At 39.0% G+C, this 26,021-nt stretch overlaps 1 protein-coding gene across 3 annotated transcripts in view; it reads left to right on the top strand.

The window, feature by feature from the left end:
- Nucleotides 1-26,021, top strand: part of PDE7B (phosphodiesterase 7B) — a 500,526-nt gene that overhangs the window by 371,251 nt on the left and 103,254 nt on the right. The window contains exon 1 of one of the 3 annotated variants that reach the window (XM_073671308.1): nucleotides 14,634-15,341. The exons of the other annotated variants lie outside the window; for them this stretch is intronic. Coding sequence (XP_073527409.1) covers nucleotides 15,119-15,341 — 223 coding nt within the window. The 5' untranslated portion in view covers nucleotides 14,634-15,118. Of the gene's footprint in view, nucleotides 1-14,633; nucleotides 15,342-26,021 lie in introns of those variants that run through there. 3 annotated transcript variants of the gene reach the window in all.

The following is a 26,021-nucleotide window of genomic DNA, read 5'->3' on the forward strand; positions in this document are numbered from 1 at the left end:
AGAAGCCAGTCTCTGGAGAAGCTGTGGTGTTCATTGCTGTTGCAGCAGTGTAGTTTCCTGTTGGAGAGCTAAGTGTATTTTGTGTCTTTGTCTTACCATTTTTTATCTTATCTTCCTCATGTTGTCCTATTATAGTGGGGAGACTAGTGTCTTGCTGGCCTGCGCACTAGTCAGGTTAGGTCAAGGTCCAACGAGGGCTTAGGCACGTGATCGCGCACGGGGGGAAGGACCCGTCTAGGAACGATAGGGGAGCTTAGGGACAGACACAGGTTGGTGTCAGGAGGTGTTCTTTCCCTTGTTCCCTAGCGCTAGGGCCTTCCTTCCCCCTATATCATCCCGTTGTATCCATGTGTTGTGCCGTCCCCCGCACATCCCCTTGTCCGTTCGTGACATGAGGAGAACCCAATGTATAACAACGGGAAAAGGAGAGGGAGCCCTACAACTAGGAAAAGGGAGAGTGGAGACCAGGGCCGGCTCCAGGTTTTTCTGGGCCCCGGGCGAAAGAGTCTCAGTGGGCCCCTTTAACACATACCACGATTCATGATGCACAGATACGGCGGAGAAATATATATATATATAGTACAATGCAAAGATTTCACTTCTTACATTACATGAGTGATATCTATTGTAAATTCCACAATAGCTCAGAAACCGGTGAATCGCTCCACACAGAATACTGGCCCCCATATAAGGCTCCATACGGAATACTGGCCCCCATATAAGGCCCCATACGGAATACTGGCCCCCATATAAGGCCCCATAAGGAATACTGGCCCCCATGTAAGGCCCCATACGGAATACTGGCCCCCATATAAGGCTCCATGCGGAATACTGACCCCCATATAAGGCTCCATACGGAATACTGGCCCCCATATAAGGCTCCATACGGAATACTGGCCCCCATATAAGGCTCCATACGGAATACTGGCCCCCATATAAGGCTCCATATGGAATACTGGCCCCCATATAAGGCTCCATACGGAATACTGGCCCCCATATAAGGCTCCATACGGAATACTGGCCCCCATATAAGGCTCCATACGGAATACTGACCCCCATATAACGCTCCATACAGGATACTGGTCCCCTTATAAAGCTCCATATAGGATACTGGCCCCCATATAACGCTCCATACAGGATACTGGTCCCCTTATAAAACTCCATACAGGATACTGGCCCCCATATAACGCTCCATACAGGATACCGGTCCCCTTATAACGCTCCATACAGGATACTGGCCCCCATATAATGCTGCATGCAGGCTGTTACCCCCCACATAATGCCCCATACAGGCTGTCCCCCCCTTATAATGCTCCATGCAGGCTGTTACCCCCCACATAATGCCCCATACAGGCCCCCCCACTTTTAATGCTCCATGCAGGCTGTTACCCCCCACATAATGCTCCATGCAGGCTGTTCCCCCCCACATAATGCACTATGCAGGCTGCCCCCCCCTTTATAATGGCCCATGCAGGCTGTTCCCCACCTTATAATGCCCCATGCAGGATGTCCAGCCCTCTCTTTATAATGCCCCATGCAGGATGCCCCCCCTCTCTTTATAATGCCCCATGCAGGATGTCACCCCCCCTCTTTATAATGCCCCATGCAGGATGTCCCCCCCTCTCTTCATAATGCCCCATGCAGGATGCCCCCCCCCTCTCTTTATAATGCCCCATGCAGGATGTCACCCCCCCTCTTTATAATGCCCCATGCAGGATGCCCCCCCCCCTTCTCTTTATACTGCCCCATGCCTCCATGCATTAAAAAAAAAAAAATCAAATACTCACCTCCCTTCTCCTCACCTGCTACCTGATGCCCGCTGCCCGCTGCTCGGGTCCGAACTCCAGCGTTGTCGGCGTCTTCCCGCTCAGCGCTCCCTGTGACGGCTCAGGGGAGGGAACGGTGTAAAGACGTCACCGCGCCCTCTGACCTGAGACGTCACAGGGAGCGCAGAGCAGGAAGACAGCTGATCTGCGGAGGCACAGGGAGAGGTAAGTATCCAGCTGCCGGGGCCCTGAGCAAGCGGCAGAGAAGGGCGGGCGCTGACACCGCTCTCCTCCGCCCATAGCCCAGCGGGGTGCGCGACTGCCAGTGGGCCCCTCTGCCTGCTCAGGGCCCCGGCATTTGCCCGGGTGCGCCGGGTGCTGACGCCGGCCCTGGTGGAGACCCCTAAAACGATCTGACAACAAACCCTGATTGCCCTATAGATCCTAAATAGGTTCTGCACCTATCGCGAAGCAGGAAACCTGAGGGAGGGGTGAGCACTAAGTCAGCCCAGTCTGAAGCGAGGTTTGGCTTCATAGGAGGACTAAGATGGCAGGTTGTATATGCCTTCTGCAGGCACTGCCATAGTAACCCATCGACTACCCACGAATGCATCAGGGGTTGGCCGCATGATTTAAGTGGTTAAACAGTAGTGATCGGAGCTAGCTCTAGTCTCTACTGTTACAGGTAGACGCTGCCCAGTATGTACCATTCTCAGCTCCTCGTACATGCTCTATGAGGAAAATGTACATCATAGGAAGTTAAAGGGTTAATGCATCCCATGATTTTATTTATTTGGCAGCAGCTTCCTGACACTGGTGTCTAATGTTGTTTACTGTATTCCTATATGCCCAAGTCTATTTCAGTGATTTACTATTTAGCACTTTAGTATTTGGTAATTGTACATTTTATTTCCTCAGCCTTAGTGGTTAACCTTACATTTATCTAGTTTAACCCCTTAACAACCTTTCTGTTTTTGCATTTTCGTTTTTTGCTCCCCTTGTTCCCAGAGCCATAGCATTTTTATTTTTTTGTCAATATGGCCATGTGAGGGCTTATTTTTTGCTGGATGAGTTGTACTTTTGAACGCCATCACTGGTTTTACCATATCGTGTGCTGGAAAACGGGAAAAAAATTCCAAGTGCGGTGAAATTTTTAAAATAATGCAATTCCACAGTTGTTTTTTGGGTCCTTTTTTAACCACGTTCACTGAATGCTAAAACTGACCTGCCATTATTATTCTCCAGGTCATTACGAGTTCGTAGACACCAAACATGTATAGGTCCTTTTTTATTTAAGTAGTGAAAAAAAAATCCAAAGTTTGCTAAAAAAAAAAAAATGAAGTCATTTTCCGAGACCCGTAGCATCTCCATTTTTCGGGATCTGGGGCTGGGTGAGGGCTTATTTTTTGCGCGCTGGGCTGACATTTTTATTGATACCCTTTTGGGGTAGATCTGATGTTTTGATCGCCAGTTATTGCATTTTATTGCAATGTTGAGGCGACCAAAAAAACGTAATTCTGGCGTTTAGAATTCTTTTCTCGTTATGCCGTTTACCGATCGAATTAATTCTTCTTTTATATTGATAGATCGGGTGATTCTGAATGCGGCGATACCAAATATGTGTATGTGGGTTTTTTTTTAATTATTTTATTTTGAATGGGGCGAAAGGGGGGTGATTTTAAACTTTTATATATTTTTTATTTTTTTAAAAACATTTTTTTACACTTACTGCATGCTTCAATAGTCTCCATAGGAGACTAGAAGCAGCAGTTGTCTGATTGCTTCTACTGCATACAGGCGATGAGCAGATCGCTTGTATGCAGCGGAAATGCTCACTTGCTATGAGCGCTGACCACTAGGTGGCGCTCATAGCAATTGAGACGTGACAACCACAGGAGTCTGCTGCAGACCCTGGGTTGTCATGCCCACCCATTGGTGACCCGCGATCACGTGACGAGGTCACCGATGGGCAGGGCCTAGGACGCGCTTAAATGCCGCGACGCTCCCTCTCCCATCAGTCCCCATAGCGTCCTCTGTGTCTGACATCACTGACATCATCACTTGGCGCCCAGCCCGCTGTGCTGAAGATGTGTGCGGGCCGGGCGCTCAGAGCAGCGGGGGAATGAGGAGGAGAGAGAGGTGAGTATTGTGCTTATTTATTTTTTCTTATTGGGGGGGGGATTATGCTACAGACTGCCTATGGGGGGTGGGGGGATTATGCTACAGACTTCCTATGGGGGTAAGGGGATTATGCTACAGACTGCCTATGGGGGGTAAGGGGATTATGCTACATACTGCCTATGGGGGGTGAGGGGATTATGCTACAGACTGACTATTGGGGGTGAGGGGATTATTGTGCTTATTTATTTTTTCTTATTGGGGGGGATTTTGCTACAGACTGCCTATGGGGGTGAGGGGATTATGCTACAGGCTTTCTATGGGGGGTGAGGGGATTATGCTACAGATTGCCTATGGGGGGTAAGGGGATTATGCTACATACTGCCTATGGGGGGTGAGGGGATTATGCTACAGACTGCCTATGGGGGTGAGCGGATTATGCTACAGACTATCTATGGGGGGTGAGGGGATTATGCTACAGATTGCCTATGGGGGGTGAGGGGATTATGCTACAGATTGCCTGTGAGGGGTAAGGGGATTATGCTACATACTGCCTATGGGGAGGTGAGGGGATTATGCTACAGACTGCCTATGGGGGGTGAGGGGATTATGCTACAGACTGCCTATGGGGCGTGAGGGAATTATGCTACAGACTGCCTATGGGGCATGAGGGGATTATGCTACAGACTGCCTATGGGGGGTGGGGGGATTATGCTACAGACTGCCTATGGGGGATGGGGGGGATTATGCTACAGACTGCCTATTGGGGGTGGGGGGATTATGCTACAGACTCCGCCTATGGGGAGTGCATTATACTACATTGAGGACTGGTGCATTATACTATATGTAGGCTATTTATACAGTGTGGGGATTACAGTTAGGGTCATACAGTGTGGGAGATTATGTGGGGGTCTTTGTATAGTGTGGGGGCCATCATACAGTGTTGGAGACATGAGTTTGGGGGTTAATAAGGGGTTAGTATACTGTGTGGGGGGGTACTATACAGTGAGGGGGCATTATACTGTGTATAGGAGAGCATCATACTGTGTAGAGGGGAGCTGTACATGGGGGGAGACTCAGGACATTATTAAATGTTAAGTGGGCACTTATCGTTATAGGGGAACTCAGGTTATTGTGACTGTCAAAGGGGCACACAGAGGGCACTATTACTTTCTAGGGGGCAAAATGTGGGCACTGTTTTCTAGGGCACTTGTACACTGCATTACTATATTCTAGAGGGTTGTTTTACCATCTAGCGGGCACACAGTAGGTGCAGTAATAGGGACACATATGGCAGCAGAGGCTCAGTATTGGGGTAACAGCAGGATGAGGCATTTGTGCAGGTTGGGAATAGATGGGGACGATGCCTGATATGTAAGGAGTCAAATGTGTCTTTGTTGTGATCTCTGCAGACCTGAGACTCTGAGTCCTGGATGGAGACGTTGTCGTGTCGGTCTGGGCCAGATGGAAAAGCCGGGAAAAGTGAACAATTTAATCAGAAAGAACGTCAGCTGTAAGCTACTATATATAACTGTAATCTCTTATATATTCAGCAGGATTGGCATCTATTAAGATATGTCACCATGTGGCGGTAGTATCAGTGCTGGTCTTTGTATAGAGATTATTTTTAGTAACAGCGCGTCATCTGCTGAGGTTCTCCTACATCCACTATCTGGGTGTGACACCATAGCTGTAATTAGGGTTACCTGGCTAGGGGCCCACTCAGAAGTTTCGCCCCCCCCCCCCCCCCCGAACCAAAACCCTAGCTACACCTCTGGTATGTGTTCATTCTTTGAGCATATTCTACTGCTACCTATTGAATGTAGCAATCTTAAAAGTCTATATCGACCCTTTAATGAGCCTTGCCACATGACATAGGATAAGAAGCCAAACGTTCCTCCTTAGACCACCTGTCAAAGGTCTCTCACCTACCCAAATCAGATATAAAACACGTGTCTGCAAATGAAGTTTCTGGTTTGGCTTCTTATTTAAAGTCAAGGCAAGGCTCATTAGGGGTTGATATTGACTTTTAGGATTGCTACATCCAATAGGTGCTGCTAGAGTTTAAGTCCTCTTCTCTAAAAAGGCTATTTGCATAATAAAATTCAGTAAAGCATTACATTCAATTACAACATCTTAGGATGGATTTTCCAAAGATAAAGTAAAGTTTCTTTTACAACTACATGTGATTAAATTAGAGTGATAGCCCCTATTGATGGTACAACATGGTCCCCAGAACTATTTGCATTATTTTTGCCTTTCAGACCTGCTTTATTGGATCATAGAGACCCAAGAGCAGTATATAATTGGCTTCTTGTTTTCCCACTATTATTTTGATGATGATAGGGTGCCATAGCTCCAAACTGTCCCAGATTCAGTGGGACTGTCCTGAAATGAGGGGGCAGTCGTGCTGTCCTGGCAGGTCAGGGCGGTGTCCCGACTTCCACTCACTTTCTGCTATGCGCAATATCTTCTCCCGGTAGAAAAACTGTAGGGGAACAAAAGCGCACAAGACCATAGAGTGAAACCCTTTTGGGTGCAAGGAAAATAAAAGGAAGGTGCTCATCTGAGCAGGTTGTGTGTAGGCATAACTCCTTTGAACACCTAAAAATACACTGCTGCTGCCTTGTGACTGGGGGATGATCTCCTTCAGGGTAGTTGACCAATTAGAATGATAACGAGTTATCAGGCTATGCTCAGGAATGAAGAAACCTTGGGACCAAGATAATTTGAACGGTTTTTATTTCCACAACGCATTTCAAGACAGGACTAGCGTCTTTTTCAAGTGAAAAAAAGGCAATTGCAGTTCAGCATTCATTACAACAGCGCAGAATGATATCGTGTTATAGTCCCAATTGGTCAATATCTTCACTCGGCATCTTCAACGTTTCATAGCTCCTCCTCAGACACAATTCTCTTTTTTCCTTGATCTGGTCTCCCTGAGAATCAAACCCACAACATGTACCATTGGAGACAGCAGCTAAAGCTATAAGCCACAGCCTGCACTGACAAGAATGGGTAGAATTTTCTATATTTGAAGCTGCAGCGCAGGCTCTGAACCCATGGCCAGATTATACTGGTACATAGAGATACAACTGTACATAGCAGTGTATTTCTATGTCCCGGTATTCTAGAGGGAGAATAAAAGTAAGATTTTTTTGTTCTTATAAGGTTACTAAATGGATTTTGCTGCAGATTTGCAAAAGAGTTCAACCTTTTCATTCATCAGAAGTATTGGTTCTCATTGAAAAGAAATAATAAAAGGGTATCTCACCTGTGAACCAGTGCCCTGCTCCATACAAATCAGGGGAGAGAGGCCTGAAATAGCCACCTGCTCTTGATAGAGTGTCCACTTTAGCTGATATAAGGCTATGTGCACACGTTTTCTTTGGCAGAGCCACTTGAAGAATGAGCGTGTCACTTCTTTTAACCACTTTAGGGTTTCCAAAAAAGTGACATAAGATGGAACATGTACACAGTAATGTTGTTTTGACATTACTGTAAATGATGGCCATTTTATGGGGCACTTATGCCGTGCATTTTTAGGCAGATTACAGGTGGAATTTGAAGGAAAAAGACATCATGAGCACATAACCTAAGACAGTTTTGTTTGTTTTGGAGCTGAGCAAATTTGCATACCCCAGCTATTGAAAATAGCAAAATCTACAATGAAAATCTACAAATCTGTGACATGATTGGCATGCTGTTGAAAATGCATTAAAACGCACTAATGCAATCATTAGAGATGCTCCGTATCTCACCGCCACAACCCTGATTTTGTGCATTAAGGCAGGGTATGTTTTGACAGGTATATGTTGGTAATGGATCACCATGCTAAAAACAACTGGCAAGCTTTCAAGAACTGCACAAACTATAATAGGTACATTATATATTAGTACCATGCATTTACGGATGTAAAATGATTTATATTCTGAACTTTGTCCCATTTTTATGTGCTGTTTTCATTTGTAGTCAGAATTCACATTACAATATAATGTAAAACATATTTCCTTCTTCATTTTATAATGTAGACTTTACACCTTCATGAGAGTTCGACAATATACAAATTATTCCATCTATGTGGCATGATAAATGTGGCTATAAACTTTTTTGTGTTACTTCACTTTATACATGAACAGTGGATATAAAATACCTACACGCCCCTGTTAAATGCAGGATTTTTGTCATGTAAAAAAATCATACCAAGAAGAATCATCTCAGAACTTTTTCTACTTTTAATGTCACCTATTATCTGCACAATTCAATTAATACACAAACTGAAAAAATTTGAGGGGGAAAATAAAAATATCAAAACTAAAATAATGTGGTTGCATAAGTATGAACACCCTTCTATAATTGGGGATATGGTTCTGATTAGAATTAGCCAGTCACCTTTACACTCATGTTAAATGGTAGTCAGTGCCATGATTTAAAGTTATTTTGATTAACCACATATAAAGTTTAGCTCTTCTAGTACGATTTTCCTGACATTTTCTTAGTTGCATCATGCAGCAAAAAGTTCATGGTCTATAAACAGCTTCCAACACAACAATGGAATCTCATTGTTGAAAATTATCAATTAGGAGAAGGGTATACATTTTTTTCCAAAACATTAGATATACCATGGAACAATGTGAAGACGTCATTAAGAAGTGGCTTAAATTTGGCACTACAGAGACATTACCTAGTGCTAGATGTCTCTCAAAAATTTCTGAAAAGTCAAAAAGAAATTGGAACGGGTGGCTGCCAAGAGGCCTACAACAACATTAAAGAAGTATCATGCTGATAGACTCGTGAATACTGTCATTACTTCAAAATGTACTAGTTTAAGGCCACGGCCCTGCTATCAGTCTTTGGTCAGTATTCGGTCAGTATTTTTTCTCAGGAGCGGGAGCCAAAATCAAGTGAGGAACAATCAGAGAAAAGGTATAATAGGAACAAGTCACCAATTCTGCATTTATCACCCACTCCTGGTTTTGGCTCCCACTCCTGAGAAAAAATACTGACCAAATACTGATAGTGGGGCCATGGCCTACGGGTGAGCATATTTATGCAATGACATTATTTTAGTTTTTTTTCATTTTCCTTCCAAAAATTGTATAGACGATGGGTGACATTTAAGGTCGAAAAAGTTCTGAAATTCTTCTTCTTTGTATTTTACATTAAAAAAATGGCATTTTAAAAGGGATGTGTCTGTATTTAAAGATGACAGAATAAGAATTGATCTGTGGAAAATCGATTTCAAGTCAAATTTTCTGAAATTTGCAGATCCCCGAGAATTTGAATAGTTTTGCGATTCGATTCGGGCAGATTGGGCATAAAAAAATGCCCAGCACCATTTCACACACTGCTGAAGAATCACAGAGCGAGCTGGGCAAACTTCCCCATAATGCCCTGCGGCTATCACATTACATCGTTTAGTGTAGCCAATCAGGCGAAATTATCACAGCTTGTACAAAAGATGAGGGCAGGCCAAGCAGCACCATTTTATGCTTTTACAGTGTTGGAATAGTAGGTCAGAGTACACAGCCCATTCTACACAGGGTCAGAAAAAAAGTCAAAATTGGATTGTGTTGACCAACTGCACTAATGGAGCACATTGAAAATGGGAGTGATATAAAGTTGTGACTAATAATTCAAAGAGTCATGTGAGATTAGGAGTTACTGTTCCTACATTGTTAATATGACTGTGAATTGATTGATCTGTGATATATTGCAGTAACAGCACAGCACCTTAATAATAGCATTTTTAATCTTCATTGCAAACTGGGAGGGCAGTGTAATAACCTGTGTCCTAATTTTGCTAGTAAAGAAGAATCCTAAAACCTAGGCTTGTGTGTCACAGGTTGGGAAGCTATCATTTTTCTTTTTTTTTTTAATTCCTCACATCAAGTGCAATACGGAAACGGCAGTCACGTGACCGCAAATATGCAATATGCATAATCCCGGCCACACTCAGACTAGAATGTTTCCAGCCTTTCTCAATAGACATGAGCTAAGTTTTTGCCAAGCGGATGCATGCCACGAGACCAGTAGACACCTCTGCAATCACCGCAGACCCACCGCTCCCCGCCTGTGCCAGAATTAGATCTGAAACAAGTAGCTGAAGCAGCAGCAACAGCAACTGAAGTGTCTTTGGCATGATAGACCAGATGTTTTATCTGGCATTGCGACAACCTGACGCACTTCAACAAAGGCTGTGTGCCCACTATGCGTTTTTCAAGCGTTTTTTGTCGCGGAAATTTCCGCTGCAGATTATCATTGCGGAAAAATACGCAGCATGTCCATTAATTTTGCGGACACGCAGAGTAATTGCCGCCATTGACTTACATTGAAACGCATAATATCCGTGTCAGTACATTTGTACACACGGATATTATGCGTTTCTATGTGCGGATGGTACCCGGGTTTGGAGAAGATGAGTCTCTCCTCCAGACCCAGGTACCATAGAACCTGTTAAAAAAAGAATTTAAAATAAAAAATAAAGATTATACTTACCTTCTGATGTCCTCCCGGTGTTTTCTCCGCTCCGTCTGGTCTGCTGTACTCTCGTTGACAGAAGTTATGTCACTTATCCATGTTATGTAAATAAAAGCTTATAACCTGACGTTAAATTCATCCATTGGTTTTATAAATTACTCTTTTGAAAGCTGGAACCCTCCCAAATTTGGTTTAGGTAAAGAAAATAAATTGGCATCAATGCTGAAATATTGATCATTTAATGAACACAGAATGGTCAGATTTTGGCAAGACAAAAGTTTTGTCGCCCACAGAAAGTAATGTGATATTCAAACAAATAATTATCTTAAAATACAAATATAAGTTGCATAACATTGGTGAATGAAGTTGTGGTGCTATTAGAGTCATATTTAATATTTTGTGTGACTTCCATGTGCTTGAAGGACTGCATCCATGCGGTTCAACAATGATTCATACAATTTATTAATGAAGTCATCAGGAATAGCAAAGAATGCAGTCTTACATGCCTCCCAGAGTTCATCTAGATTCTTTGGTTTTGTCTTCCAAGCTTCCTCTTTCATCCTACCCCAAACATGCTCAATGATGTTCATGTCTGGTGACTGGGCTGGCCAGTCCTTGAGCACCTTGATCTTTTTTGCATGGAGGAACTTTGTTGTAGAGATGGATGTATGAGATGGAGCACCATCCTGCTGCAGAATTTGACCCCTTTTATGATTTGGAATGTAAGGCTATGTGCCCACGATGCAGAAATGCTCAGGATTTTTTCTTGAGCATTTCTGCATCTCCCTGGCAGAAAAAAACGCATGCGGATTGTACATGCGTTTTCCTGCCAGGGACATGCGGATGTGAAGCGTTCTTCACTTGCATTTCCGCATGCGGGCTGACAAGCGTTTTCCAAGCGATTTTAGCTTCACTTGGAAAGTGCTTGTCAACTTGGTCACACTATATAAATCCATGCAAACAGCATGGATTTATATAGTGTGACCCGAGAGAATGTCAAAAAATAAAAAAATAAATCTATACTTATCCTCTGGATAACATGGATAAGCGACACAACTTCTGTCGGGAAGTGTATGGGTCGCGGTGTTGTGAAGGACCTGCCATGACGTCATTGAGTCATGTGACCTGACACATTACTCAATGATGTTACCGCAGGTCCTTCACAACACCGCAAGCCGCCCAAGACACCAGACGGAGCGGAGAAAACACCGGGAGGACATCAGAAGGTAAGTATAAAATTAATTTTTTATTTTTAACCATTCTTATTCTTTTTTTTTAACTAACTTGGTCACACTATTATAAATCCATGCCGGTTGCATGGATTTATAGAGTGTGAACAAGTTGTCAAGCACTTTCCAAGTGATGCTAAAATCGCTTGGAAAAGCGCTTGATAACCTGCATGCAGAAATGCATGCAAAAACGCTTGACAAACGCTTCTACCTGGCAGGAAAAACACATGTAAAATCCGCATGCGTTTTTCCTGCCAGGGAGAAGCGGAAAAAATATGCAGCATTTCTGCATCGTGGGCACTTAGCCGTTTCAGAGACACACCAGCTGAACAGTCAGGTTCAGTTATACCTCTATTGTCATTTCTCAGGCAGATACTCTGAGTCCTGATCCCTTGGACTTCTAGGTCAAGAGATTGGACTAGTGGCAAGAACTGGCCCAGTTTGCTATTGTCATATTGTCATGTCCAGCCTCCAATGTAATGTCAGAAAGAGTATTCAGTGTGGCCGGTGGCTTTGTCACTCCCAAGTGGACCAGGTTATCCGCCACAAGCGTGGAAAATCTCTACAGTTGCCAAAGTTAATCATGCATTAATCAGTACTGATTTTTCTTTACCATGGGCTGATGCCAATGATTAAATTGGACGTACTATCTGTCTGCCTGTCCTTTGCTCTTCTACACCCCTCTGCTACTGCCAAAGACCCACGCTCAGCCGGGCATCTATTCTTTGTCCATCATGCCATCTATATTGTAATCTGCCGCTGCCGGGGCTGCCATTACTAGCCCAATACTGCCAGACATCTTCCTGCCTGCCTTGTCCTGAATTTATACTGTGCGGTTTAGCCACAGCCACGCCAGCCACACATCTCCTGGTTGCCTGCCCACTGTGTTTTATAGTGCTAGACTGTACTGCTGTTGCCAGTGTTGGCCTGACACTGACAAACATCTTGCGTACTCCATCATATAGAACTTTTTTATGCAAGAAAATTGGACATCGATTTCATTTCTCGGTTCCTTAAAAATGGAACAGACAAATGTAATGTCCATAAATGTGAACACAGCCTTAATAGTATCAAATAATTGCATGCAATATGGGGCAATTTATCATGCTAAATGAGGCAGAATTCTGTCTTTCATGACTTGCACCATATGTATTACGTTTTAGACACTTTTTATGACTTTTCCGACTAAGGGAAGGCAGAGTGAGAGAACTGGAGAGCGAGGTGCCTGATTTATTAAGAAGTCAGCAGTTTGCAAGTGGTTTGCACCTCCAGCGAGGCAATGGAGTAAGATATGTGGCATAAGGAACAAATTCATGACAAACGGGGGTTGCCGTGCTCCATCATGCCCCCCACCCCAAGCTCCATTCGCTTTGCTGAAGCAGAAAGAAAATGGGGCGAAATCGCTTAGTCTTTTGTGCAGCCAGGTATAATGCAACAATTCAGCGACTCTTCAAAGCTTTTTATGACAGTTTTCTGGCTTAAAAGCTTTGATAAATCAGGGCCTGAGGCTTCTAATACTCCCATATGAAACAATGGTACTGTCTGTTTTTTTCACGGACCTTTAGACTCTTGGTAAGTTTGATCCGAGACTCAAAATCAGACTTATCTCTGTGATTTTGTGCCGATCACTCGGTCCACAAGGATGAACGGCTCCACAGACTATACTAGGTAAAAGTGCTATCTGTGGGAAAAACGGATAGAACTTGTATGAGAAAAGCTGAGGTGTGAATGAGCCCTAGGGGTGACGCTATTACAACTCGCTGTGGTGACTTTCAGCTGCAATGCAGCCTCACCATGACTGCTCCATTTTATCTTATTGTCCATAGTTTACATGGCTGCATCCGTGACATCACATCTACAACGTGCAACCGCTGCAGTCAGTCATTGGGCTCAGTGCCATCACACAATCTGAATATGACCTCACCGCTGCAGTCAGTCATTGGGCTCAGTGCCGTCACACAATCTGAATATGACCTCACCGCTGCAGTCAGTCATTGGGCTCAGTGCCGTCACACAATCTGAATATGACCTCACCGCTGCAGTCAGTCATTGGGCTCAGTGCCGTCACACAATCTGAATATGACCTCACCGCTGCAGTCAGTCATTGGGCTCAGTGCCGTCACACAATCTGAATATGACCTCACCGCTGCAGTCAGTCATTGGGCTCAGTGCCGTCACACAATCTGAATATGACCTCACCGCTGCAGTCAGTCATTGGGCTCAGTGCCGTCACACAATCTGAATATGACCTCACCGCTGCAGTCAGTCATTGGGCTCAGTGCCGTCACACAATCTGAATATGACCTCACCGCTGCAGTCAGTCATTGGGCTCAGTGCCGTCACACAATCTGAATATGACCTCACCGCTGCAGTCAGTCATTGGGCTCAGTGCCGTCACACAATCTGAATATGACCTCACCGCTGCAGTCAGTCATTGGGCTCAGTGCCGTCACACAATCTGAATATGACCTCACCGCTGCAGTCAGTCATTGGGCTCACTGCCGTCACACAATCTGAATATGACCTCACCGCTGCAGTAAGTCATTGGGCTCAGTGCCGTCACACAATCTGAATATGACCTCACCGCTGCAGTCAGTCATTGGGCTCAGTGCCGTCACACAATCTGAATATGACCTCACAGCTGCAGTCAGTCATTGGGCTCAGTGCCGTCACACAATCTGAATATGACCTCACCGCTGCAGTCAGTCATTGGGCTCAGTGCCGTCACACAATCTGAATATGACCTCACCGCTGCAGTCAGTCATTGGGCTCAGTGCCGTCACACAATCTGAATATGACCTCACCGCTGCAGTCAGTCATTGGGCTCAGTGCCGTCACACAATCTGAATATGACCTCACCACTGCAGCCAATTTAGCAAAAAGCCATGGGGAGCAGCAGGGAGGCAGCTGCAGTGGCCTTAGAGGTAGATGGCCGTTTTTCCTACATTGCCATAAGCAGTCAGTGTCTGAGGAAATGGCTGTGTGCAGCAGAGGGCAGCCATGGCTGCTGAGGTAGTTCCCACTCGGTATAAGCTGCTTCTCCGGCATTAGCGTGTAGGGGGGCAGCCAGGAGGAAGCGCTGACCACCAGGGAGTTACATGTGCTCCTCTCTGCACACAGCTCCCCAGCATGGCCGCACATACATGTGGGTGACTGACAGACACCACAGAGGTCATTACATGGCAGCAGTGCCCTCCTGACTATGCAGGCAGAGGAAGGAAGAGCTGGCTCCCTGCCAGCACAGGGGAAGGCGGCAGCTGCTCTGTGACCTCCTCTCTCACTCACTCCCTGACTGAGCTGCTGGGCACACACCGTGCGCTGCCCGGGCACCCCCTGCTAACGGAGACCCTCATAGCATGACACGCGGCAGAAGCAAGGGGCAGTGTCAGCCGCAGCACTCAGCCTCCTGTCTGCACGGTGTTATGTGCGTGAAAGCGATTTCATAGACTTCGTATTCCGTCCCGAGGAGCCAGCAGCCTCCTGCACTCACAGGGCTAGTGACTGGGTGCCCCTGTGCAGGGCAGGATGCCAGTGCTGGATCGCGGCTATAACCAGAGCTGGAGGACAGGTGAGGTGCTGCTGCCAACCTGCATGGGGAGTATGCCCACCTGCCACCCCGGGAGCCTGCTCTGCGAGATGCCCGAGATCTTCGAGATGGTCAAACTGCTGTGGGAGTCCCAGAATGGCATCCAGAGTGCGAAGCCGAGGGGTCTCCAGAGCGACGCGGATGCCCCGGGGGCACTGCCAGGTAACAGCACCAAGCTAGATGGCCGGGCATTCATCTATGTATCCATAGCTAACAGCAGGGGTATATATACAGGATATATATATAGCTAGAGATACATGTAGTGTGTATATATAGAATATAATGTATGTGTGCCTATATACAGGATATATACATACATATAGATAGATACATGTAGTGTGTATGTATAGAATATAATGTATGTGTGCCTATATACAGTATATATACATACATATAGATAGAGATACATGTAGTGTGTATGTATAGAATATAATGTATGTGTGCCTATATACAGGATATATACATACATATAGATAGAGATACATGTAGTGTGTATGTATAGAATATAATGTATGTGTGCCTATATACAGTATATATACATACATATAGATAGAGATACATGTAGTGTGTATGTATAGAATATAATGTATGTGTGCCTATATACAGGATATATACATACATATAGATAGAGATACATGTAGTGTGTATGTATAGAATATAATGTATGTGTGCCTATATACAGGATATATACATACATATAGATAGAGATACATGTAGTGTGTATGTATAGAATATAATGTATGTGTGCCTATATACAGTCTATATACATATAGATAGAGATACATGTAGTGTGTATGTATAGAATATAATGTGTGTGTGCCTATATACAGGATATATACATACATATAGATAGAGATACATGTAGTGTGTATGTATAGAATATAATGTATGTGTGCCTATATACAGGATATATACATACATATAGATAGAGATACATGTAGTGTGTGTGTATAGAATATAATGTATGTGTGCCTATATACAGGATATATACATACATATAGATAGAGATACATGTAGTGTGTATGTATAGAATATAATGTATGTGTGCCTATATACAGGATATATACATACATATAGATAGAGATACATGTAGTGTGTATGTATAGAATATAATGCATGTGTGCCTATATACAGTATATATACATACATATAGATAGAGATACATGTAGTGTGTATGTATAGAATATAATGTATGTGTGCCTATATACAGTATATATACATACATATAGATAGAGATACATGCAGTGTGTATGTATAGAATATAATGTATGTGTGCCTATATACAGGATATATACATACATATAGATAGAGATACATGCAGTGTGTATGTATAGAATATAATGTATGTGTGCCTATATACAGTATATATACATACATATAGATAGAGATACATGTAGTGTGTATGTATAGAATATAATGCATGTGTGCCTATATACAGTATATATACATACATACAGATAGAGATACATGTAGTGTGTATGTATAGAATATAATGCATGTGTGCCTATATACAGTATATATACATACATATAGATAGAGATACATGTAGTGTGTATGTATAGAATATAATGTATGTGTGCCTATATACAGTATATATACATACATATAGATAGAGATACATGTAGTGTGTATGTATAGAATATAATGCATGTGTGCCTATATACAGTATATATACATACATACAGATAGAGATACATGTAGTGTGTATGTATAGAATATAATGCATGTGTGCCTATATACAGTATATATACAAACATATAGATAGAGATACATGTAGTGTGTATGTATAGAATATAATGCATGTGTGCCTATATACAGGATATATACATACATATAGATAGAGATACATGTAGTGTGTATGTATAGAATATAATGCATGTGTGCCTATATACAGTATATATACATACATATAGATAGAGATACATGTAGTGTGTATGTATAGAATATAATGTATGTGTGCCTATATACAGGATATATACATACATACAGATAGAGATACATGTAGTGTGTATGTATAGAATATAATGTATGTGTGCCTATATACAGTATATATACATACATATAGATAGAGATACATGTAGTGTGTATATATAGAATATAATGTATGTGTGCCTATATACAGGATATATACATACATATAGATAGATATACATGCAGTGTGTATGTATGGAATATAATGCATGTGTGCCTATATACAGTATATATACATACATATAGATAGAGATACATGTAGTGTGTATGTATAGAATATAATGTATGTGTGCCTATATACAGGATATATACATACATACAGATAGAGATACATGTAGTGTGTATGTATAGAATATAATGTATGTGTGCCTATATACAGTATATATACATACATATAGATAGATATACATGTAGTGTGTATGTATAGAATATAATGTATGTGTGCCTATATACAGTATATATACATACAGATAGAGATACATGTAGTGTGTATGTATAGAATATAATGTATGTGTGCCTATATACAGGATATATACATACATATAGATAGATATACATGCAGTGTGTATGTATAGAATATAATGTGTGTGTGCCTATATACAGTATATATACATACAGATAGAGATACATGTAGTGTGTATATATAGAATATAATGTATGTGTGCCTATATACAGTATATATACATACATATAGAGATACATGTAGTGTGTATGTATAGAATATAATGTGTGTGCCTATATACAGGATATATACATACATATAGATAGAGATACATGTAGTGTGTATATATAGAATATAATGTATGTGTGCCTATATACAGGATATATACATACATATAGATAGAGATACATGTAGTGTGTATGTATAGAATATAATGTGTGTGTGCCTATATACAGGATATATACATACATATAGATAGATATACATGTAGTGTGTATATATAGAATATAATGTATGTGTGCCTATATACAGGATATATACATACATATAGATAGAGATACATGTAGTGTGTATGTATAGAATATAATGTGTGTGTGCCTATATACAGGATATATACATACATATAGATAGATATACATGTAGTGTGTATGTATAGAATATAATGTGTGTGCCTATATACAGGATATATACATATAGATAGAGATACATGTAGTGTGTATATATAGAATATAATGTATGTGTGCCTATATACAGGATATATACATACATATAGATAGATATACATGTAGTGTGTATGTATAGAATATAATGTATGTGTGCCTATATACAGGATATATACATACATATAGATAGAGATACATGTAGTGTGTATGTATAGAATATAATGTATGTGTGCCTATATACAGTCTATATACATATAGATAGAGATACATGTAGTGTGTATGTATAGAATATAATGTGTGTGTGCCTATATACAGGATATATACATACATATAGATAGAGATACATGTAGTGTGTATATATAGAATATAATGTATGTGTGCCTATATACAGGATATATACATATAGATAGAGATACATGTAGTGTGTATGTATAGAATATAATGTATGTGTGCCTATATACAGGATATATACATATAGATAGAGATACATGTAGTGTGTATATATAGAATATAATGTATGTGTGCCTATATACAGTCTATATACATATAGATAGAGATACATGTAGTGTGTATGTATAGAATATAATGTGTGTGTGCCTATATACAGGATATATACATACATATAGATAGAGATACATGCAGTGTGTATGTATAGAATATAATGTATGTGTGCCTATATACAGTATATATACATACAGATAGAGATACATGTAGTGTGTATATATAGAATATAATGTATGTGTGCCTATATACAGTATATATACATACAGATAGAGATACATGTAGTGTGTATGTATAGAATATAATGTATGTGTGCCTATATACAGGATATATACATACATATAGATAGAGATACATGTAGTGTGTATGTATAGAATATAATGTATGTGTGCCTGTATACAGTATATATACATACATATAGATAGATATACATGTAGTGTGTATATATAGAATATAATGTATGTGTGCCTATATACAGTCTATATACATATAGATAGAGATACATGTAGTGTGTATGTATAGAATATAATGTATGTGTGCCTATATACAGTATATATACATACATATAGAGATACATGTAGTGTGTATGTATAGAATATAATGTATGTGTGCCTATATACAGTATATATACATACATATAGAGATACATGTAGTGTGTATGTATAGAATATAATGTGTGTGTGCCTATATACAGGATATATACATACATATAGATAGATATACATGCAGTGTGTATGTATAGAATATAATGTATGTGTGCCTATATACAGTATATATACATACAGATAGAGATACATGTAGTGTGTATATATAGAATATAATGTATGTGTGCCTATATACAGGATATATACATACATATAGATAGATATACATGCAGTGTGTATGTATAGAATATAATGTATGTGTGCCTATATACAGTATATATACATACAGATAGAGATACATGTAGTGTGTATATATAGAATATAATGTATGTGTGCCTATATACAGGATATATACATACATATAGATAGAGATACATGTAGTGTGTATGTATAGAATATAATGTATGTGTGCCTATATACAGTATATATACATACATATAGATATACATGTAGTGTGTATGTATAGAATATAATGTGTGTGCCTATATACAGTCTATATACATATAGATAGAGATACATGTAGTGTGTATGTATAGAATATAATGTATGTGTGCCTATATACAGGATATATACATACATATAGATAGATATACATGTAGTGTGTATATATAGAATATAATGTATGTGTGCCTATATACAGTATATATACATACATATAGATAGATATACATGTAGTGTGTATATATAGAATATAATGTATGTGTGCCTATATACAGGATATATACATACATATAGATAGAGATACATGTAGTGTGTATGTATAGAATATAATGTATGTGTGCCTATATACAGTATATATACATACATATAGATATACATGTAGTGTGTATGTATAGAATATAATGTATGTGTGCCTATATAGAGTATATATACATACATATAGAGATACATGTAGTGTATATGTATAGAATATAATGTGTGTGCCTATATACAGTCTATATACATATAGATAGAGATACATGTAGTGTGTATGTATAGAATATAATGTATGTGTGCCTATATACAGTATATATACATACATATAGATAGATATACATGTAGTGTGTATATATAGAATATAATGTATGTGTGCCTATATACAGGATATATACATACATATAGATAGAGATACATGTAGTGTGTATGTATAGAATATAATGTGTGTGTGCCTATATACAGGATATATACATACATATAGATAGATATACATGTAGTGTGTATGTATAGAATATAATGCATGTGTGCCTATATACAGTATATATACATACATATAGATAGAGATACATGTAGTGTGTATGTATAGAATATAATGTATGTGTGCCTATATACAGTATATATACATACATATAGAGATACATGTAGTGTATATGTATAGAATATAATGTGTGTGCCTATATACAGTCTATATACATATAGATAGAGATACATGTAGTGTGTATGTATAGAATATAATGTATGTGTGCCTATATACAGTATATATACATACATATAGAGATACATGTAGTGTGTATGTATAGAATATAATGTGTGTGTGCCTATATACAGTATATATACATACATATAGATAGAGATACATGTAGTATGTATGTATAGAATATAATGTATGTGTGCCTATATACAGTATATATACATACATATAGATAGATATACATGCAGTGTGTATGTATAGAATATAATGTATGTGTGCCTATATACAGTATATATACATACATATAGATAGAGATACATGTAGTGTGTATGTATAGAATATAATGTGTGTGCCTATATACAGGATATATACATACAGATAGAGATACATGTAGTGTGTATATATAGAATATAATGTATGTGTGCCTATATACAGTATATATACATACAGATAGAGATACATGTAGTGTGTATGTATAGAATATAATGTATGTGTGCCTATATACAGGATATATACATACATATAGATAGAGATACATGTAGTGTGTATCTATAGAATATAATGTATGTGTGCCTGTATACAGTATATATACATACATATAGATAGAGATACATGTAGTGTTTATGTATAGAATATAATGTATGTGTGCCTATATACAGGATATATACATACATATAGATAGAGATACATGTAGTGTGTATGTATAGAATATAATGTATGTGTGCCTGTATACAGTATATATACATACATATAGATAGATATACATGTAGTGTGTATATATAGAATATAATGTATGTGTGCCTATATACAGTCTATATACATATAGATAGAGATACATGTAGTGTGTATGTATAGAATATAATGTATGTGTGCCTATATACAGGATATATACATACATATAGATAGATATACATGTAGTGTGTATGTATAGAATATAATGTATGTGTGCCTATATACAGGATATATACATACATATAGATAGAGATACATGTAGTGTGTATGTATAGAATATAATGTATGTGTGCCTATATACAGTATATATACATACATATAGAGATACATGTAGTGTGTATGTATAGAATATAATGTGTGTGTGCCTATATACAGGATATATACATACATATAGATAGATATACATGCAGTGTGTATGTATAGAATATAATGTATGTGTGCCTATATACAGTATATATACATACAGATAGAGATACATGTAGTGTGTATATATAGAATATAATGTATGTGTGCCTATATACAGGATATATACATACATATAGATAGATATACATGTAGTGTGTATGTATAGAATATAATGCATGTGTGCCTATATACAGGATATATACATACATATAGATAGAGATACATGTAGTGTGTATGTATAGAATATAATGTATGTGTGCCTATATACAGTCTATATACATATAGATAGATATACATGTAGTGTGTATGTATAGAATATAATGTATGTGTGCCTATATAGAGTATATATACATACATATAGAGATACATGTAGTGTATATGTATAGAATATAATGTGTGTGCCTATATACAGTCTATATACATACAGATAGAGATACATGTAGTGTGTATGTATAGAATATAATGTATGTGTGCCTATATACAGTATATATACATACATATAGATAGATATACATGTAGTGTGTATATATAGAATATAATGTATGTGTGCCTATATACAGGATATATACATACATATAGATAGAGATACATGTAGTGTGTATGTATAGAATATAATGTGTGTGTGCCTATATACAGTATATATACATACATATAGAGATACATGTAGTGTGTATGTATAGAATATAATGTGTGTGTGCCTATATACAGGATATATACATACATATAGATAGATATACATGTAGTGTGTATGTATAGAATATAATGTATGTGTGCCTATATACAGGATATATACATACATATAGAGATACATGTAGTGTGTATGTATAGAATATAATGTGTGTGTGCCTATATACAGGATATATACATACATATAGATAGATATACATGTAGTGTGTATGTATAGAATATAATGCATGTGTGCCTATATACAGGATATATACATACATATAGATAGAGATACATGTAGTGTGTATGTATAGAATATAATGTATGTGTGCCTATATACAGGATATATACATACATATAGATAGAGATACATGTAGTGTGTATGTATAGAATATAATGTATGTGTGCCTATATACAGTATATATACATACATATAGATAGAGATACATGTAGTGTATATGTATAGAATATAATGTGTGTGTGCCTATATACAGGATATATACATACAGATAGAGATACATGTAGTGTATATGTATAGAATATAATGTATGTGTGCCTATATACAGTATATATAGATATATATATATATATACATATAGATAGATATACATGTAGTGTGTATGTATAGAATATAATGTATGTGTGCCTATATACAGGATATATAGATATATATATATATACATATAGATAGATATACATGTAGTGTGTATGTATAGAATATAATGTATGTGTGCATATATATGTTCACTTTATAGAACGATTGAAAGTTTGCCTTTGTTTTTAGAATATGTTACAATTGTTTATGGAGCAAACTATAATTACCTTATATTCTGTCTATATATATACATATATATATATATATACACATCCATGTGTGATCTCTATATGTATGCATACTGATATTTTCTACAGAGATATCTCTCATATATATATATATATATATATATATATTTATCATCTATCTATATTTATCAATATCTCTGTTTATCTACCATATCTATAGCTATCTCATATTTATTTATCTATCTCACATCTATATATCTCATAGTTATCTATCTTATCTATCTACCGTACTTATCTACCGTATCTACCATATTTATCATCTATCTCTATCTATCATCTCTCTCTATCTATTTATCTATAATCTATCTACTATATCTACCTTATCCATCTATCATCTATCTATCTCTATCTACCATATCTATCTATAGGTATAGACTGGGAAGTTGGTAGCCCAATGCATTGACGCCAACTCTTCTATATTCTCACACTTTAACTCCTTCATAAATAACTAATCTGTAACAATTAGTAATTCCAAATCTCCTATAATATATACAGTACAGACCAAAAGTTTGGACACATCTTCTCATTTAAAGATTTTTCTGTATTTTCATGACTATGAAAATTGTACATTCACACTGAAGGCATCAAAACTATGAATCAACACATGTGGAATTATATACTTAACAAAAAAGTGTGAAACAACTGAAAATATGTCTTATATTCTAGGTTCTTCAAAGTAGCCACCTTTTGCTTTGATACTGCTTTGCACACTCTTGGCATTCTCTTGATGAGCTTCAAGAGGTAGTCACCGGAAATGTCTTCCAACAATCTTGAAAGAGTTCCCAGAGATGCTTAGCACTTGTTGGCCCTTTTGCCTTCACTCTGCGGTCCAGCTCACCCCAAACCATCTCGACTGGGTTCAGGTCTGGTGACTGTGGAGGCCAGGTCATCTGGTGTAGCACCCCATCACTCTCCTCCTTGGTCAAATAGCCCTTACACAGCCTGGAGGAATGTTTGGGGTCATTGTCCTGTTGAAAAATAACTGATGGTCCACCTAAACGCAAACCGGATGGAATAGCATGCCGCTGCAAGATGCTGTGGTAGCCATGCTAGCTCAGTATGCCTTCAATTTTGAATAAATCCATAGCAGTGTCACCAGCAAAGCACCCCCACACCTTAACACCTCCTCCTTCATGCTTCACAGTGGAAACCAGGCATGTAGAGTCCATCCGTTCACCTTTTCTGTGTCGCACAAAGACACGGTGGTAGGAACCAAAGATCTCAAATTTGGACTCATCAGACCAAAGCACAGATTTCCACTGGTCTAATGTCCATTCCTTGTGTTCTTTAGCTCAGACAAGTCTCTTCTGCTTGTTGCCTGTCCTTAGCAGTGGTTTCCTAGCAGCTATTTTACCATGAAAGCCTGATGCACAAAGTCTCCTCTTAACAGTTGTTGAAGAGATGTGTCTTCTGCTAGAACTCTGTGTGGTATTGACCTGGTCTCTAATCTGAGCTGCTGTTAACCTGCGATTTCTGAGGCTGGTGACTCGGATAAACTTATCCTCAGAAGCAGAGGTGACTCTTGGTCTTCCTTTCCTGGGGCGGTCCTCATGTGAGCCAGTTTCTTTGTAGCGCTTGATGATTTTTGCAACTGCACTTGGGGACACTTTCAAAGTTTGCCCAATTTTTCGCACTGACTGACCTTCATTTCTTAAAGTAATGATGGCCACTCGTTTTTCTTTACTTAGCTGCTTTTTTCTTGCCATAATACAAATTCTAACAGTCTATTCAGTAGGACTATCAGCTGTGTATCCACCAGACTTCTGCACAACACAACTGATGGTCCCAACCCCATTTATAAGGCAAGAAATCCCACTTATTAAACCTGACAGGGCACACCTATGAAGTGAAAACCATTTCCGGTGACTACCACTTGAAGCTCATCAAGAGAATGCCAAGAGTGTGCAAAGCAGTCATCAAAGCAAAAGGTGGCTACTTTGAAGAACCTAGAATATAAGACATATTTTCAGTTGTTTCACACTTTTTTGTTAAGTATATAATTCCACATGTGTTAATTCATAGTTTTGATGCCTTCAGTGTGAATGTACAATTTTCATAGTCATGAAAATACAGAAAAATCTTTAAATGAGAAGGTGTGTCCAAACTTTTGGTCTGTACTGTATATTAGGACAATTGGTCTCTTATGAAGTGTACAATCATGTTTCCCTTCCCAATACATTAGAAAATTTTAATGTTGCCTACTTGAAAGTTATTCAAATATAATAAATTAGTTCATTTTTAATACTTAAAAATAATTACATCCATGTTTAAGTCTCCCACTCCCTTCCCCCTAGTAAAACAGGACTGACAATAAATGGTAGCTAGCAACTGGACTGGTTCTATCAGTTCTTAATTTTTCTATTGGTATATTACAAAGTTATGAAAGGAATAGAGTCAGACAATGCTATAAACATTGAAAAAAAATAATAGCAAAACCCAAAGAATAAAACAATAAACAAGACTTGTGGTTATACAGTCATGGACAAAAATGTTGGCACCCTTGAAATTGCTCCAGAAAATGAAGTATTTATCCCAGAAAATGACTGCAATTACACGTTTTGTAATACACGTTTATTTCCTTCGTGTGTA

The sequence above is a fragment of the Phyllobates terribilis genome, unplaced genomic scaffold (assembly GCF_046119375.1).
Source record: "Phyllobates terribilis strain yellow unplaced genomic scaffold, ASM4611937v1 Scaffold_3__8_contigs__length_932513732, whole genome shotgun sequence".
Taxonomy (NCBI): Eukaryota; Metazoa; Chordata; class Amphibia; order Anura; family Dendrobatidae; genus Phyllobates; species Phyllobates terribilis.